The sequence below is a fragment of the Ochotona curzoniae genome, unplaced genomic scaffold, assembly GCF_017591425.1.
Source record: "Ochotona curzoniae isolate NIBS_2020 unplaced genomic scaffold, NIBS_Ocur_1.0 contig_883, whole genome shotgun sequence".
Taxonomy (NCBI): domain Eukaryota; kingdom Metazoa; phylum Chordata; class Mammalia; order Lagomorpha; family Ochotonidae; genus Ochotona; species Ochotona curzoniae.
In genome coordinates, this window is record NW_024466599.1 from 29904437 (window position 1) to 29923251 (window position 18815).

Consider the following 18815-nt stretch of genomic DNA (forward strand, 5'->3'; position numbering starts at 1 on the left):
AAGTACCAAGAAATACCAGATTTTATTTTTGTGAACTAAAGAAAAATCTGAAATTCTCTTCTTCTGTGTTTTTTCATTTCCATAGCTATGGGAAATAGAGACATGTAATTAGTACACCACTACTTCCAAGAAGGTAGTTTCTCAGCCTTATTAATAAAAGTTACCTTATTGATCAATAGACTTTAGAATCATTTTTCAAATTGGGTAGTTTGAAAAAATGTGAAAGATGGAATTGAAAGATTTTATTTTGCTGCAGAAATTTTGAAGCCCTTGCGTATGAGGGATTTCTGAAAGTTGTTTGAAAATATATATGAGAAGGCATTCTTGGATTTCAAGCATGTTTTAACCCAAATCAGCTTTTTTTTAAAGTTATTTTTATTACAAAGTCAGATATACAGAGAGGAGGACCAACAGAGAGGAAGATCATTGTTGTATACACCGTGTCTTAGTCGTTGCTTTCAGTTTTACTACAAATACTAAAAGTGAAATTCCCACATTATCTGATAATTGTTTTAATTTTTTTAGGAACTTCAGATACCCAATTTTACAATCCTGCCAAAAGAGCGCACTGCTAATTTCTCCATGTTTTGTTATACATTGATTAGCAATTTGTACATCTTTTTTGAAGAAATGTGTATTAATGATATTTTGAGAGTGTAAGGCTTCTGGATTGTAGAGTAAGTGTACTTCCAAATTTACCAAGTCTTAGTAGATTATTGTTCGTGTGATTTATCAGTGTGTTGCCCTTCAAAATATGTAAAAGTTGTGATGTTTTAAATCTGAACCTGAAGTATTTGGTACATTTTCTCCATTTCATGTATGCGAAATAGTATCTGTTTATTTGTTTACTTTTGTTGGAAAGTCAGATTCTCTGAGAGAAGGGGAGAGAGAGGGAGAACGATATTCCGTGTACTTGATCACTCCCCAAGTGGCTGCAACAGCGAGAACTGAGCCAATCCAAAGCTGGAAGCCAGGAGCTTCTTCCAGGTCTTCGACAGAGGTGCAGGGTCCCAAGACTTTGGGCCACCTCCACTGCTTTCCCAGGCTACAAGCAGAAAGCTGGATGGGAAGTGGAGTAGCTGGGATTAGAACCAGCGCCCAAATGTGATTCTAGAGTTTGCAAGGGGAGGACTAGCCAATTGGGCCATTGCACTAGGCCCTAAGAGATTGATCTATCTGCTGGTTTACTCCTCAAATGGCCACAATGCCCAGAGCTGGGCCAGTTTGAAGCTGAGAGAGCCAGAACTTTTTCCAGGTCTCTCACATGGATGGGTGCAGGGGCCCAAGGTCTTGAGCCATCCTCTGATACTTTCCCAAACCGTTAGAAGAGAGCTAGATATTAAGTGAAACAGCTAGGACTCCAACTTGCACCCATATGGAATGCTGGCATCACAGGTGGAAATTAGCCTACCATGCCTTCTATACTGGCCCCAGAATCTTGTTTTTATTTATACATTCCTAAATACTGTAAGATTGATCTGTCTTCCCTCCTGCAAGTATGTTTGCATATTCATATCTTTTCACATTTTCAGTTGGATTTAATTTTTGTTTTTAATTGGGTTTAGTTTTCTTACGAATTTATTGATAATATGAATGTGTTTTTTGGTTTTTATCCATTTTCTTAGTTCATAAAAAATTAAATTTTAATGAGAAAGGCATTTAAATTTGTGTCCTCAGGATTTAACTTGGCGCTTACCAATCATTCACTCAATTATTATGGAATTTATTTATTCATTTCCAAATTATTTGTTTGAGAGACAGACAGATAAGTTCTTATCTACTGGTTTACTCCCGAAGTGCCAAGGCCAGGGTGGAAACCACTGAAAAGTGAGTTTATTTTCTTCCAGTCTTCCCATGTGTATTTCAGTAGCATTTACTGGGGCAAATAGGGAGGCCAGGAAGAATCTGGACAGGCAGGCCTTGCTGAAATTTTTCCCTGCAGTCTGTCACATTAGCTCATGTTCTTTTTGTCCAATTACAATTCTACATGACTCTGCAGTCTTCATAAAATCTAAGCATAAAGTGGGCATTTTCCTTTGAGTCTCTGATCTGAAGTCCCATGCCACCTAAAATTTGATTTAAAAGATTTTGTTACATTTCTTTTTTGGAAACCTGTTTTCTGTTACAGCAGTGTTGGCAGTGACCTCTGTGATGGAGACAAATATGATTCACACGCCTTACACTCTTAACTCTGTTCTTTCTAGTGTGTGAATTTCTGACAGTAAAACATCTTAAAAATTTTATCTAGCATCTTGAAAATATTTTATATGTGTGGTAGTACTCAAATGCTTGAATGAATGTGTGAATATGCTTTGGAAAAAAATATTTGATTGCAGCAGTAGAGAGTATAATTTTTGAGCTTGAAAACCAGAGGTGAGACTAGGAACTATATAAACATTCTTCCCTGAAACCAGATTTTGGTTTGAGAAAAAACAAAATGTCCAAAGAATAATTAATATAGCCCATGTATTAGTAATACTCTGTACAATGGGTGGTAGTAAAGTGAACAGTTCGCCAAGTTGTGGTGTATAGGAATAGTCTTTGTGTTATATCCTAGTTAGAAAGTACTTTGTTTCAAAACATAACAGCCCTTCTACCTTGAGGAGACTCTGAGCAGTCATCTGGTTGGGCTATATTTATTGTAAAGATTAGTTGACAAGTAATTGTAACACTACAGCCTCATATTTGGCATTTGAAGAGAACTGTAGCAACATACACTCTGCTTCCAAGCCTCTCACCAATCAATAACATGTTTGAATTCCTTCCTACTCTGTAATGTTTCAAAAATATTGCACACTTCCCAGCCCACTTAATATCCGGTTAATCTTTCAGATAACTTCCATACTTTGATACATTTGTACCAGATATTAATCAAAAGAGAAGCACTTTTCTGAGTCTCATTTTGGGGGGGGAACATTGCTTTGATGGCTCTCACTTTTCTACAAAGGCTTTTCGTAAATATTTTTAAGTCATTTTACTTCGTTCCTGTGTCTTCTGCATTAGTTAATCACAGTCTGTTCATGTTCAGTTTGGTTTAGATTTCATCCATTTCACAGTATTTTTTTTGGCATATGTATATGTGTTTTTAACAGTCATATTTGTCTTTTACTTTAGATTGATTTAAATTTACTTAAATATAAATACAAAGCTGAAAATAGAAACAAATTGAAAAGATAAATCACTGATAGCTTTCCATTGATGCTTATTTCCATGAATTTGTTCTTTAACCTTAGAAGTGGTTTCAAAAGAATAAATCTTATTTTGTATGACAAACTTAATTTGAATTTTTTCACATGCAGATTCCTAGTAAGCATGGGAAGTTTAGCAGTGAAGATCTGACCCATGTAAAATTATTCATTATCATGGGTTACTCATTACTGCAGTTAATGATATTTTTAAATAACTTGGAAACCTTGTGCCGTAAGAAAAGTGACCTTCATTGTTAATTATATGCATTATCACAAGGAGATGGCTATAAATAGGCTTTAAAAAATGAGAAAAAAGATAACACAGTAGCTGCAAAGGAAAGAGGAAATTTGACTTTATATTTTGCACACATATTGCTTATTTCCTATTAGAGAAAATATTCACATTGAGAATTTTCAACTTTTTTCATAGCTACTGTGTTGTGTTTGTTTCAGAAGAATCTAATTTTTGTATTTGAAGTGATAGCATTTGAATGTTTGCCAGCGAAAAGATCAGAAAAGTAGTATCTGAGGACTATCAAATAATTTTAGTGAGCATTCACATTGTGTGCTGGTTCATGAGTTTCTGCTCCATGTGGTTTAGCTGCTATTCAAAGCAGCCTGCTTTTCCTGTGTTTCTTTTTTGTTTAAATCTATCTTTCTTTGCCTGCTTGTCCGTTTGATATCTTCTTCAGTTGTTTTGTCTCACTATGAATAAATAGAAAACTTTCCTTTATGTTTAGAGAGCAAAGGGACAGGGGATGAGTGTCTCAAGTTTTTTTTTGTTTGTGCCAGCATAAAAGTGCTTTGTGGTAGGCCATGTGGACGGAGAGGATTTCCTCAGAATGTAAAGTATGCTGACTTACAGAGCTGGCTGGCTTGGGACTGTCTGGGAAGGCAGCTGGAAATGGACACAGCTGGTTTACGTTGCTTGTAGCACAGGGGGCAAGAATGGAAGGACAGCTCGTCTGCTCTTACTTCAGTGTGCGTTTCTTCCACACTTGGAAGCTTCACGGCTGATAAAGTATTTCTTCTTTCCTGGGAAAGGAAATTTTACCACTCGTGAGCAAAAAAATTGCAAGACATGAAAATGAGTCTAGATTCCTTGTTTTCTTCACTACCGATGTTAGTAATGACATGAATGTTTGTCTATATACTTTTTTATTCAGTGTTCAAAACTGTGCTTACTTCATGAACAAATGCATTCCAATTGAGAAGGCAGAATGAGCTTTGTTCACCGTTCCTCTAAAAGATGAATGTGTGTGTGGTAGATATTATTCTCCAGGAAAGAAACTCAGCAGTTTTTAATGGAAAATAATTCAAAAATGCTTCTCATAAATAATAATGAGGCAGAAATTAAGCTTGGTATGTGCTTCTGAAATCTCTAACCAAAGCTTTATCAGAAATAGTCAGTTGAACATTTTTAATTCTGTATTAAATTGAGACTTAGATAGTTTTGTGAGTACATCCTGGTAAAAGAAGAAAATGAACTTTCTTGCAACTAGCCGTCATGCTCAGAGGAGCAAAAACTTTTCATTTTCATTTATGTAACAGTTTCTTTTAAACTTTGCTAGTAGGTGCATTTTAGTAAAGATGTTTTTATACTTTCATTTACTAACTAAAATGCCCAGAATGTATCAGTAAGTTGCTTTATTTAATTATAACTTATTGAGAAAAATAAATGTAAAAAAGAATAGCAGGACAAACAGGAAATAATAACTCTTTCATACATATAAATAAGTCTTTGTATATGCTGGTATACTTTCATGGATGTATTTCTGTAATTTATTTCCAAAATTAAAATGTTCACTGTTAGAGAATACAGAGTCTTCTGAGTTCTGAATACAGCAGTTAATATTGCTGTCTTTGTGAAGCAGTATTTGAAGACAGGCAATTTCACTTTGTAACAAAGCTTAAAAATAATTTGAGGTCACTTGCAACCTGTCAATTGTAGGTTTTGTTCTAGTTTTTAAGAAATAATAAAGAATAAATCTATTGGATACATTATGTTGATTTTTGAGTCTTTCAGCCTAAGACTATTCTGAGACTGTGTATTCAGATATTTCAGAAATATTTTTACTTGTTTATAAAATACTGTAAGTTAACAAAAAACACTGAAATTTTAAGTGCATTATTAAGTTGTTTGATACCACAGCATATATTTGCTTTAATTTTTACTTGAAAAATAATGTAAATTTTAAGTACAGTTTTTTTTCTTGGTTGTTTGGTAATAAGTTCATTTAAAATAGGGTATAAGGAAAGAAAAATCCTCTGGAGATCCATTTCCCAGAGACAAACCTCCTATTAGTATATTTGTGTTTGTGTGGTTACCCATGAATATATGGTTCTCCATAGAACTACAACATAAATATTGTTCAGCAGTCTTTTTCTCTATAATAGTATCATATTCCTACTAAGCTTGTGACATCATCCTTTATAAGAGCCATATATACCATAGTATAATCACTTACTTCAATCAGTACTGTATTTATAGCCCTTAAGGTTAGTGCTGTTTATATTTTACACACACATATGCAATTTATGAAGGAAGTAACTTGTCATGAATTTTGTGTATGTAATTTTCTTGATTTTCAATATTTTATTTTGTTTCAAACTTGCATTTTTAAGCTATATTTCAAGTTCACCTGGTTTGCTTTTTACACTTAGGCTGTTCCTAAGTTTCACACATGATATCGTATGTAGCCATAGTGTATTTTTACCACTCTATGGTATTCTGTAGGTAGTTTAAATCACAGTTTACCTGTTTACCTTTGACTGGACATTAAGATTGTTTATCTGATACGCTGTTCTGTGAATATTATGCACCATGAAATTTACTTTTTTTTTTAATTTATTTTGCTTGTTTAAAAGAGTTACAGAGGGGATGGAGGGATAGGAAAGAGAGAAAATAGAGTGTGATACCTTCCATGTGCTGGGTCATTCCTCAAATGACCAAAGTGGTCAGGACTGGACAAGGCAAAAGCCAGCAGCCAGGAGCTTCATGGATATTGAGGTTCACACCCTTGGTCCATCTGCTGCCTTCCCAAGTGCACAGGCAGGAAACTGGTTGGAAGTGGAGAGCCAGGACTGAAGCCAGCACCCACATGGAGTGCTAGCATTGCAGGTGGTATCAATATGCTATGCTACAGTGCCAACTCTTGGCCATGATTATTCTTAAACATGTATCATGGTGCAAGAGTTCTTTTAATATTAGAGATTAGGGGGCCTGGTGCTATGGCTCAGTGGCTAAATCCTCACCTTGTATGCATCAGGATCCTATATGAGTGCAGTTTGTGTCCCAGCTGCTCCACTTCCCATCCAGCACCCTGCTTGTGGCATGGGAGATCAGTAGAGGATGATCCAAAGCCTTCGTACTCTGCACCTGTGTGGGAAACCTAGAAGAAGCTCCTGGCTAAGGATTGGCTCAGCCCCAGCTATTGCAACCACTTGGGAAGTGAACCAGTGAATGGAAGGTCTTTAAGGAAAAAAAAAAAAAAAAGGTTAGAGATTAGGAAAGCTGTGACTAGCAGGCAGAGCACCTGTCTTATAAGTAAAATTTGATTGGAATATAGCCACATCCATTCAGTCACATATTTATTAATAGGTGTTGCTATTTACAAAGATCTGTGTAGTTGTTACAGAGACTGTATAGTTTTTTTCCCCCAAGTAAGTGTTTTCCATGAACTTTTTGAAAAGGTCTCATATTCACAGATTCCAAATCTTTGGCCTTATTTCTTGGTAAGTTTGTGTGAACTTTTGAGAGGATCCTCATGTTACTAAGAGTGTAATTGCTGAATCTCGAAATATGCTTAACTTCAGTTTTATTAGGTATAATGTTAAGGATTTTTCTTCCAAGGTGAGTGAAACAAATAACCTACCAGTAATGTGTGAGAACTCATATTGCATTGTATATCCGTGGGAGCACTTGAAATTGTTACACTTTAAATTTTTGCCCATTTCATATATATAAGAGTATTTTATGGTGTTAATTTTCTTCTATAAGATTATTAATGAGGTGCTTGATATTCTCAGTGGCCATTCATGCTTCCTTTAACATGAAGTTGAGACGTGCCAGCTTTTCTGTAGAATGTTTTTATTGATTGATTGATAGGAATGTTGACTTGGAATTTTAATCCTTTATCATTTGTGTATGTTATTTTTTTCATGTTAAGAGATTGCTTCTTTGCAATGTCACTTTGTTTCCTGGGTAGTTGCTAATTCTGCTTATGGGGTATGAAGGAACTCTCTTCTAAAGATTGTGTAATTTTTCATTCATTTTTGGTTTGATTTTATTTTTATGTGTGAAGAGGAGAGATAGAAACAGCAGTCTGTACTTAATTGAAATGAATTAATAAATTTTAGTGTGACAAGTTTGGGAATGAGGTAGTTAGGACTAGTTTAAGATGCCCACATCCCACATCAGAATGCCTTGCTGTGATACTTGGCTCTGGTTCCTAATGTCATCTTGGTTGTGCAGACCCACACAGTGTCAGTTTTGCTCGATGGGACTGGATTCCTGCTTCCAAGTGGGAGACCTGGATTGAGAGACAAAGCTCTCTTCTACTGTAAATACCCTCAACGTCTATAGGCTGGGTCTGAGCCTGTAAGATGGGAACACATTCACCTTCTGGAATTAGGATCAGGGCCATGTATTGAATGCAGCGTGGATGTCCTAACTGCTAGATCAAACTCCTACCTAGGTTTAAAAAAATTTTTTTTTTCAACAAAATCAACTTTTAGTCTGTTTCTTGTACTTTCTATAGTATTACCCTTGCATATAAATAACATACATTTTAAGAATATTTTTAAACAGAAATAAGCTTTGTTTCAGAGATTAGTTTTTCTTTATATATAAAGAGTTGGAGAAGCATGGTTACCTAATATTCCATTATGTAGGAAATTTGATTGGAAGGATATGTTGGTCTTTGCAGAGATTTTCCCAACAGAGGTAGAGCAGATAAGATTAGAGGGGAAGGAAGGCATTGTGGCTTCCAGTTATTGCATCTGGGAGGCAACAGATGATGGTACAAGTACTTGGGTCTTGAGCACATGCTACCAATATGGGAATCTGCCAGGTAGAATTCTGGACCCCAGATTCAGCCAAGCCCAACACCTGCTGTAGTGATCATTTGGAAAGTGAATCAGTAGATAGAAAATCATTTTCTCTTTCCTTCCTTTGTTGTACTCCTTTTCAAATAAATAAAAATGAGTAGAGGCTGGTGCTGTTATGAAGTGGATTTAGCTGTCACTTGTACCGACATCCTATAAAGGTGTGGATTCTAGTCCCTGCTGCTTCACTTCTGATTCAGCTCCCTGCTAATGTGCCTGAGAAGGCAACCAGAGATAGTCCAAGTGCTTGAGTCCCTTCACCCTCACGGGTGAGCTCCTGCCTTCAGCCTGGCCCAGCCTCAGCCGTTGAAACCATTTAGGGAGTGAATCAGGGAATAGAAGACCCCTTCTGTCTCTACCCTGCCTTTCAAATAAATTAAACTTCAAAATAAGAGAGAGTATTTTTAAAAGATTGGAAAACTGCGAATGTAGCACTATGAGTTACTTATTTAGGAATTTTTTAATGGTGATTTTATCAGTACTTTTAAGCACATTGATCAAGAAATGATTTTTATAATTTATGCCTCTGTTAGGCAAATAAGAAAGTAAATAATAAGATGCAAATATTGCATTCAAAAGATACTCAAGTTTGTTAGAGTGCCTCATTTTGATGAGTCTCAACTTTTATTCAGAGAGTACAATATATTCTGCAAAGATGACTTATACTTGATATTTCAGAGCAAATTAACATTGGCTCAGTCTAATAGCATAATAAATATCTTTAAAAAGATTAATTTATGTATTGCTATTTTCTTTAAAGATTTATTTATTTTTATTAGAAAGTTAGGTAGCGAGGAGGAGAGACAGAGAGGAAGATCTATCCAGTGATTCACTCCCCAAGCAACCACAATGACCAGAGCTGCGCTAATCTGAAAGCAGAAGCCAGGAACTTCCTCCAGGTCTCCCAAGTGAGTGCAGGGTCCCAAGGCTTTGGGCCGTCGTCGACTGTTTTCCCAGACCACAAAGAGGGAGCTGGATGGAAGATGGGGCTGCTGGGACACAAACCATTGCTCCTGGCATGTGCAAGGCAAGGACTTTAACTGCTAGGCTACTGTACCGGGCCCAATATTTGTTTATTTTTATTGGAAAGACAGATCTGATTCACAGAAAGAAGACAGAAAGAACTTCCATCTGCTGGTCCATGTCCCACATGGCCACAACAGCTAGAGCTGAGCTGATCTGAAACCAGAAGTTTCTTCTGGGTCTCCCACGTCTGTGTAGGGTCTCAAGGCTATAGGCCATTCTCTGCTGCTTTCCCATGTCATAAGCTGGGTGCTGAAAAGGAGGTGGAGCACCTGGGACACAAATCGGCACCAGTATGGGTTCCTGGCACTTGCAAGTTGGGTATTTAGCTATTGAGGCAACCAGTGTGCTGGGTCTGCTGTTATTTCTTAAGCTGTAATATTGGATAGTAAAGTTGATTGGTTACATATAAATTTGCTTGCATAGCTGGTAAGACAATGCCTTTAAATACTGATTAACAACAGTCCCTTTTGTTGTCTCTCTTTTCTGCTTAACTTTTTAGAGTTTGTAGCTCACATTTAAGCTGTCAAGGTTAGAAACTATTTTGAGAAGGAGCTAAAAACCTTAAATACCATGGTATAAGAAGAAAGAAGTAACGTAGATTGGTTTTTTTGAGAGAGAGTGAACCCTACAAAACAGATATATTCTATTTAATGAACAGTGTTGTATTAAAAAAAATTATTGGGAATCAAAGTATACTATAAATTGAGGGGGAAAAATTAGAGTTAAGTTTTTGAGGTATAGCAAGATCAGTAGAATATGTAAAGCCATCAGAGGAAGAAGCTGGGACTCAAGTTTGCTGTGAGACTAACCTAATCGCTGAGTCTTAGTTTACTTGTCTATTAAATAGTAAGAGGGGCTGCTGGACTTTAACATTTTTGGTTTTTATATGCTCGAAAGAGACAGATGAGAGGCAGCTTCCATCCACTGGTTCATTTCCCTAATTGCTATGTTAGCTGAAGTTGGGCCAGGACAAATCCAGGAAGCAGGAACTCAGTCTGGGTCCTCCCCCATGAGTGGAAGGGACTCTAATGCTTGTACCATCATGCTGCCTCCCAGGGGGCATTTTCATGAAAAGTTGAGCTCTGAAGCAGAGGTGTGCCTCAGATCCAGGTGATCTGATGGGGGGAAGGAGAGTGTATGTGTCCCAAGCAGCAGCTCAATTACTGCAGTATCAATTAACTGTCCCTGGACTGCTTTATTGCAATCTCAAAGTCGTGTTAATTTTATTATGTTGCAGTAGATTCTTTTAAAATATATTGTCTGGAGGAACTTAAGCTTCAGAAGCAATGGGTTTTAGCTTAAAGCCCATGAGTAACATATGATACTCATACAGTACAGAAATATTTGTATTACAAAGCAGAAATTTCTCTTCTCACTCTTCTAATATTAGCCTCCTGGTTAGAAGTAACTAGTTACAATTACCAGTTGTTTGTGTTTCTGTTCTCTATTTGTATATCATACATGAGTTTATTGTATTTGATTTTAAAAAATGTTTTGTACATGTGTGAGTGTGTGCTTTAAAGATTTATTTATTTTATAGAGTTGCAGAGAAAGATGTAGAGACAGAAATAGAGTTTTCTGTCCAGTGATAGAAGTGGATAGAAATGGACCTCCCTTAATGGATGACAGCTTCATCTGGTTCCCCCAGACAGGTCCAAGGACTCAAGCACTTAGGCTATCCTCTACTGCTTTTCCCAGGCTTTTCAGGAAGCAGCCAGGACATGAACTTGCCCATATGGAATGCCTGGGTTGCAGGTGTCATTATAAATGATTTAGTACATAGCCTTGCAGTTTTATTAATCCACTTAAGTTGTCTTTAGAGATCTTTAGACTTTTTAGCTTATATTTGCCTGTACCATAGTATTAAGATTTATTTAGTTTTATTTGAAAGATAGATTTTACAGAGAGAGGAGAGAGAGGGAAGGTTTTCCGTTTGCTGGGTTCACCTCCCAAATGGCCACAATGGCCACTGCTGAGCTGATCCAAAGCTGGGAACTGGAAGCTTCTTCCAGAGCTTCTGCATGGGTGCAGAGTTGTAAGGATTTAGACCATCCTCCTTTGCCTTAAGTAGAGAAATCAATTGGAAGTGGAGCAGCTGGGATGTGAATTGGTGCCCATATGGCACCATAGGAGAGGATTAGCTTGATGTGCCATCATTCTGACCCTGCATCTTATTATTCCTAGCAGTTGCATGTTATTCCATAGTCTTTACATCAGTTCCAATTTTGTGACAATTAATAGAGCATTAAAGGAATATTTCTTTAGTAAATGAACCCCCTATTTTTGATAATGTTCATTATTTCATCTTGTTATCAGAAACTTGAATAATATCCCAGGTAGCATGAGGAAATGCTACACAAAAACTCATCACTGAATTGGTGAAAAGCAGATTTACTCAGTCTGGATTTATACTAGAGCTCATGTGCTATTTTTCTTCTTTTTTTTTTCCCCCCTAGACACTTAAATAAAATGATCCCCTAAAAACAATAAGAACCAAGATTCTAGACAGGAAACAGAATTTTAGAGAGCTGCAAGGAATTGTGCAGATCAACTACTGTTCTCATTTGCAGTTGTATTGCTTCCACCTCATCCTTGAGGGACTGTCATTGGTCATCTGAGCAGAGAAATTTAGATTAGAAAGGGACATTACGATACTTAAGGCTAAGATAGCAGTTTTCCAAGACAGATTGAGGCACATGAATAACTTACTCCAGGCTTGGGCAATTATCACTGATCGTATCTGTGTTACTACAGCATCCGCTCCTTTCTGACCTGCTTGCTTTTACTCTGTTCAGTTCTGTCTTCATATAGGAATGAAAAAAAAGATCTTTCTAAAAACAGAAAACTGATTCTGTCCTTGTATTTTGTAAACTCCTTCAGTGATTATTATCAGAAAGTATTATTAAATAGAATAAACAACATTTAAATTTGAATCAGTGGTTTTGTGTTGAACCTAATGTGTCAACACTAGTTTGGTGACCTTGGCAAGCTGTGTAATATCTTGAGCGGGTTCATCAAATATAAAACACAGATAATGTAAAGAATGGGTGAGATAATCAACATAAAAGGAACAGTACAAACACAGGATGTTAATAGTTAACTTAAAGATAACTTTGTGCTTGCTATTACCCTTTGAAAAATTGATCTGTGTCCTATTGTAGTATCTGTCAGGTTGTGGTAGATAAAAACTGAAACACCTTTCATTTTATTATCCAAAATAAAAGCCTAAGTCATTAAGAAAAAAATCAGTATCCATAAAAGATAAATGACGTTCATAAGGCAATAGTTAGTTGCCAAGTTAGTACTGAAATCCAGTAATGTAACCTTGGTATTATACTTTGATAATCTTTCTACTATTCTCTGTTGCCTTTCCAATAACATTAAGCAGGTTCCATGTTTATGAAGCCACATAAATACTGAGATGATAATTTAAAGATACAGCTTGTGCTTCATAAATTGCGTTTATGAACAATTCAGTATACTTACTAAATCAGGACCTTTGGCTTAGGAGTGGTGGCTTGTAAAAGGTAAATTTATTAGTTATGTAATTATCTGTGAGGATTAGTGGCTTTGAACATGGAAGGTCTAATGTTTCAAAGACTAGAACTGAAACTGAATGTGATCAAGATGCTTTTTATTACTGACAGCACTGCAACTGCATCTTTGTATCTGACAAACCGAGAAAGAGCATGTACTATGCTCTTTGGAAAATTTGGAAGGACTCCATTTGCCCTATCTTGTATGTCATAACCACTCCTGTAATAGTGTTGAATTGAACCTTATGAAATTCCAAATAGTCATGATGTTTGTACCAACTGAAAAGAGTATTTGTATGATTTTATGGGGTGGTAGGAAAATGAAGCATCATAATTTTTTTAAAGATTTATTTATTTTTATTGGAAAGTCAGATATGCAGATAGGAAGAGAGACAGAGAGGAAGATCTTCCATCCAATGATTCACTCCCCAAGTGACCAAAACAGCTGGTGCTGTGCCGATCCGAAGCCGGGAACCAGGAACCTCTTCCAGGTCTCCCACATGGGTGCAGGGTCCCAAAGCCTTGGGCCATCCTCGACTGCTTTCCCAGGCCACAGGCAGGGAGCTGGATGGGAAGTGGAGCTGCCTGGATTAGAACCGGCGCCCATATGGGATCCTGGTGCGTTTAGCTACTAGGCCATCATGCCAGGCCCGAATCATCATAATTTGATAGCCTTATTAGGGCCTCAGAAAATGGCAGACATAAGATTGGCTTGTCACGCAATAGAGCTGCCAGTTGAAATTGCTTTGCCTCTCAGCCACCCCACACCCCACTTCCCTTCAAGTTCCCTCTTAACTGATGCTCCTTGGAGGGTGATAGAAAATGGCTCAAGTATTTGATTCCCTATATCCCAGTGGAAAAGAAGATGGATTTTCCAGAGCCTAGCTATTGCCGCCATTTGGAAATGAATCAGTAGATGGAAAATCTTGATAACTAGTCTTTGCTAACTTTCCCTCTCTGTCACTATACCTTTCAAATGAATGACTATTTTTTAAAGGGTGGAGTTTCCTAGAAGAAGAGAGCTGCATTTTTTCCCCCTCAAGATTCATTTATTTTTATTGAAAAGGCAGATTTACAGAGAGGAGGAGAGTGACCAAGTGACCACAACGGCCGGAGTTAAATTGATCCAAAGCCAGGAACCAGGAACCTCTTCTGGGTTTCCCACTCTGGGTACAGAGTTCCAAGGCTTTGGGCCATCCTCCACTATCTTGCCAGCCACAAGCAGGGTGCTGGACGGGAAGTGGAGATTCCAGGACATGAACCAGCACCCATATGGGAACCTGGCACTTCCAAGTTGAGGATTTACCCACTGAGCCTTAAGGGCCCTGAGCTGCTGTTCTTATTGAAAGAGAATTGTGTCCCGTCTCAATATCCTATGGGCTCTCTGGCAGTTGTGGCCACTTGGGGAGTGAACCACTGTGCAGAAGATCTTTTCTCTCTGTGTCTCTTTCTCTGTAAATCTGACTTTCCAGTAAGAAAGAGACTAGGAAAATTTTCTAGACAAAACTGACAGCAGAGCCTGACACACTTATAAAGATTGTGGATCATTTGCAGTTCAGCTATAATACCTTGGAAATGAAAAAGACATTATATAAAAATTTTTAAAGATTGATGTTTTTATTTATTTCAAAAGCATAATTATAAAGGAAGAAAGATAGATCTTTAAACCACTGGTTCACTCCCCAAAAGATTATGGCAGCAAGGCCGAATTTTGGTGAGAAAGCTGGTTTAAGTTGATGTAGGTACATGGGCCAATTTCTGCTTTTCCAGGTGCATTAGCAGGGAGCTGGAATGGAAGTGGAGCAGCGGGCCAGGAACCAGGACTCATATGGGATACATGTATCTCAGGCTGTGGGTTAGCCTCAGTGTGCTGGATGCCATCCCCTAATATAAAAATTTCTGAGTTCTGAACATTTCTTTCTTTATGAGCAAATGTGCCTAAAGTGTTTTTTTTTTTTGCAATTGTCATTTCCTCTTGAATTATAGTGAATTAACCAATATTAGTTATCTCTCTATATATCTTATGCATAGGCTTCTGATTCACCCAGCAAAAAGTGTTCTCTTTTATAACTTTGGACATAATTTGTTATAACTAGACCTTTAATAGATTTTTGGTTATGTTGTACACTTAAGACCAGTGTTAGGTCTTTATAGAAACTATTTTTATATTTAAAAAGTTTAAAACCTTCTAAGAAGCATAAAGAGAGGGAGTTCTTATCCAGTGATTCACTTCCCAAATGCCTGCAACAATGGGAATTGGACTAGGTTGAAGTTGGAGCTAGGAAATCCGATTCTTACTCAGGTGGCAGCAATCTGATCACTTGGACCATCACCTGTACTCTTCAGGGTCTGCCAGGCACTCTGATGTTAAATGCCACCACTTTAATCAACATCCTAACTTGTGGCTTATGTGTTTGTGCAGCAACCATAACTTACTTTTAGATAGGTTGGATAGTTAGGGGGAAGGAGAAGGAATAAGAAGTCTTCTGCTAGTTACAAAGTAGCAGTAGCAGTATTGCTTTTTGTAGATTCGGGGAATATGATAGTAAGGGAAAGTAAAAAGGGCCTTCTGATCATTGCCAGTGACAGTGGTGATTCTTTTCATTTTCATGGAGTATATGATGATGTGATAATTAAAAGATAAGTTTTTCTTGTTTGAGTTTCCAGATAAAGCCATACATTTATGGAACATTTTGGTAGGAAAAAAACAATTAAGATGATGGCATAAAAATAGGGGAAATTTACCATGGGGAACATCTTTTCTTTTCTTTTTTTTTTTCATTCGTAAAAGCACACACTTTTTTTGGGGGGGGGGGGTCAAGGAGATGATCTTAATTAAACCAACACTGTGAAACAGTTGCATGTGAAATGTTTGTGATAAAAATAATTGAACATAGTGAAAAAAAATTAAGTTTGGCAATTTGTTCATTAAACTTAGCTTATCTATTCTCATAGCTAACTCCTGTTCAAAGGGATGATGGCATTCTTGTTCTACTTTTCCAGAGACCTGATAAGAAGTGGCCTTTGTTCATGATATAGACCACATTTTTTTTTAAAGATTTATTTTATTTTTATTGGAAAGATCAGATTCACAGAGAGGAGAGACAAAGAGAAGGTTCTTCCATCTGCTGGTTCACTCCCCAAATAGCCAGAGCTGAGCCAATCCAAAACCAGGAGCCACAAACTTCTTCCGGGTACCACACAAGGGTACAGGGTTCCAAAGCTATAGGCTATTCTCTACTGCTTTCGCAGGCCGGAAGCAGGGAGCTAAATGGGAAGTGAAGCAACTGGGACTCGAACCAGCATCCATATGGTATATTATAGCTTGCAGGGGAGGATTAGCTAATTGAGCCATCACGCCAGGACCTGAGTTTTCCTATGATTATGCTTTTCTTTCGTCTCTCTCCTGATGTTGTCAGGGTGCGCTCTGTAAAGATGAAAGCTGGAAGGTGTTTTTGCTTTGGCTTTTGTTTTGTCATCAGTTGGGATTTCTTCAGATTTCTTTTCTGGGATACAAGTAAGCTTGTATTTGAAGTTTTACTCCCAAAGATACAATCTGACTTTGCTATTCCAAACATTTTCCCCCGAAATTGTCCCACTCCTAGTTACTAAATGTATTCATCAGATTTCTTGGCTGGGGGGACAGTACTGTGACGTGGTGGCTTTTAAGCTTGTGCTTGCAGTATTAGCATGAGCACCAGTTGAATTCCTGACTGTTCTACTTCCAATACCGCTCCTTGCTATCATTGCTGGGAAACCAGTGAAAATTGGTCCAGTTTCTTGGACTCTTGCCCGATAGGAAGGCCCTGAGAGAAGTCCAGGCTTCTGGCTTCAGCTTTACTCATCCCTGGCCGAGGTGGCTGTTTGGAGACTGAATAAACATTTTTTTTTTTTTTTTTAAATCTTAGCTGCCTTTCAAGCAACATCTTATTGTAGTGGGTACAAACAGACATGCACAAAGACCAGAACAGGGCCTACAGCTGTAAGCATGCAATACTTTGAAAATAGTCATTTTAATTATATTTTAAAAAGGTTTATTTGAAATGCAGAATGACATAGAGCAAACTCTCAAGAGCTTCCATTCACTGATTGAATCCTGAATGGACGCAATAGTCAGGTTTGGGCAGAGTGAGTCTAGAACGTCATCTGGGTCTGCCATTTTGGTTGCATTAGCCCAAGTACTTGGGCCATCATCTGCTGCCTCAGAAGAGGTTATACTAGGAATCAGTATCACAAGTAACCAGGATTGGAACTGGCACTACAATATGGAAATCACACATCACAGTGTAAACAACCTGCTACACTATAAGACCAGACTCTGGCATAGTTGGTTTTGTTTGTTTTTAGCAAATTATTTTTTAAGCAGTTGACTTTAAAAGGCTTCATTTTCTTCATGTTTTTTCAGATGATAGTATTTCTGCTGCAAGTACTTCTGATGTTCAAGATCGCCTCTCAGCCCTGGAGTTACGAGTCCAACAACAAGAAGATGAAATCACTCTGCTGAAGGCAGCTTTGGCTGATGTTCTAAGACGTCTTGCAATCTCTGAAGATCATGTGGCCTCAGTGAAAAAATCAGTCCCAAGTAAAGGTAATTGTAAATGTGATGAAAAATAAGGAGGGTTGCTTTGCAGCGTTTTGCGTAAACGTTAAAATTGGCAATACAGAATGGATTTCTTGGATTGTTTTGTTCTCCTATTTCCTTTCTCTTTCCAAGACATCCTGATAGTTTTAAACTAGGACTTTTTGTTTAATGTTACTGATGGCACTTTCACTCTTCTAAATCAGACTATTTGGGTGAACTTTGAATTCAACTAGATCATAACTTTTCTGAGGATAGAAATTAGATCCATATTTGTATCTCATTCTATAGGCATTATATATCTATATATTTTATATCAAACCTCTTATCATTAGGGAGACATTATTTATGTATTAGGGAGACATATATTATTTATGTAGTTTTATTCTGCATTCTCCGTGGTCCTTAACAGAATTCTGAAGAGATTAATTAAACTCTGAAGATTTGTCCAACACTAATACAATGAATTTTAATTCCAGATATTGGGAGTTTTCAAAGTTAGTAAAAAAATGGTCAGGAGGACAGGTTGCTCTGACTGGAGCACATTAGTGTCCTTTCCCTTCCTTCAGTTGCTGAGAATTTTTTTAAAGATTTTTTTCCCCTTGGGATGATTTCATAGAGAGAAGGAAAGACAGAGAGGAAGATCTTCTGTCTGCTGCCGATTTACTCCCCAAGTGGCCACACAGCCAGAGCTAAGCCAGTCTGAAGCCAGGGAGTTCTTCTGGGTCAACCATGTGGGTTCAGGGTCCCAAGGCTTTGGGCTGTCCTTAACTATTTTCCAAGTCACAAGCAGGGAGATGGAAGGGAGGCAGGGCTGCCGGGATTAGAACTGGCACCCATATGGTTTCCTGACACGTCCAAGGCGAAGACTAGGCTACCACGCCAGGTCTTTCTTACTTTTTTTTTCTCCCTCCATCCTCCTTCCTCTGTATTCCAAATAAAAAAAAATAAACAAGCAAATATATACATACATACACACATACATACATACATACATACTTACAATTTAGGTATATTGGAGAAGTGCTGAGTTCCTGTAAGGGTCTGGAGGTGGAAAGGACTAAGGGCATCATTCTTTCCTATACTATAAATCCTGTTCTTCGGCCTCCTATCCAGAAGCACCTGGGAACATGTGTTAAGCATGAAGCTTTAAATAAGCTTGGTGCAGTAGCCTAGCATCTAGTGGGAGACCTGGAGGAAGTTCCTGGCTCCTGGTTTCAGATCATCTCAGTTCAAGTTGTTGTAGCGATTTGGAGAGTGAGTTATCAGATGGAAGATCTTCCTCTCTTTCTCTCCTCCTCTCTATATCTGACTTTGTGATAAAAATAAAATAAATCTTTAAAAAAAAAACTTTAAGTGGCTTATGTATTAGTCATTAAA

General features: G+C 37.6%; 1 protein-coding gene across 4 annotated transcripts in view; it reads left to right on the top strand.

The window, feature by feature from the left end:
* EML4 (EMAP like 4) overlaps window positions 1-18815 on the top strand; it is a 110987-nt gene that overhangs the window by 39972 nt on the left and 52200 nt on the right. For all 4 annotated transcript variants that reach the window (XM_040993148.1, XM_040993147.1, XM_040993149.1 and 1 more), the window contains exon 2: window positions 17262-17444. In XM_040993148.1, the coding sequence (XP_040849082.1) occupies window positions 17262-17444 (183 nt within the window). The remainder of the gene's footprint in view (window positions 1-17261; window positions 17445-18815) is intronic.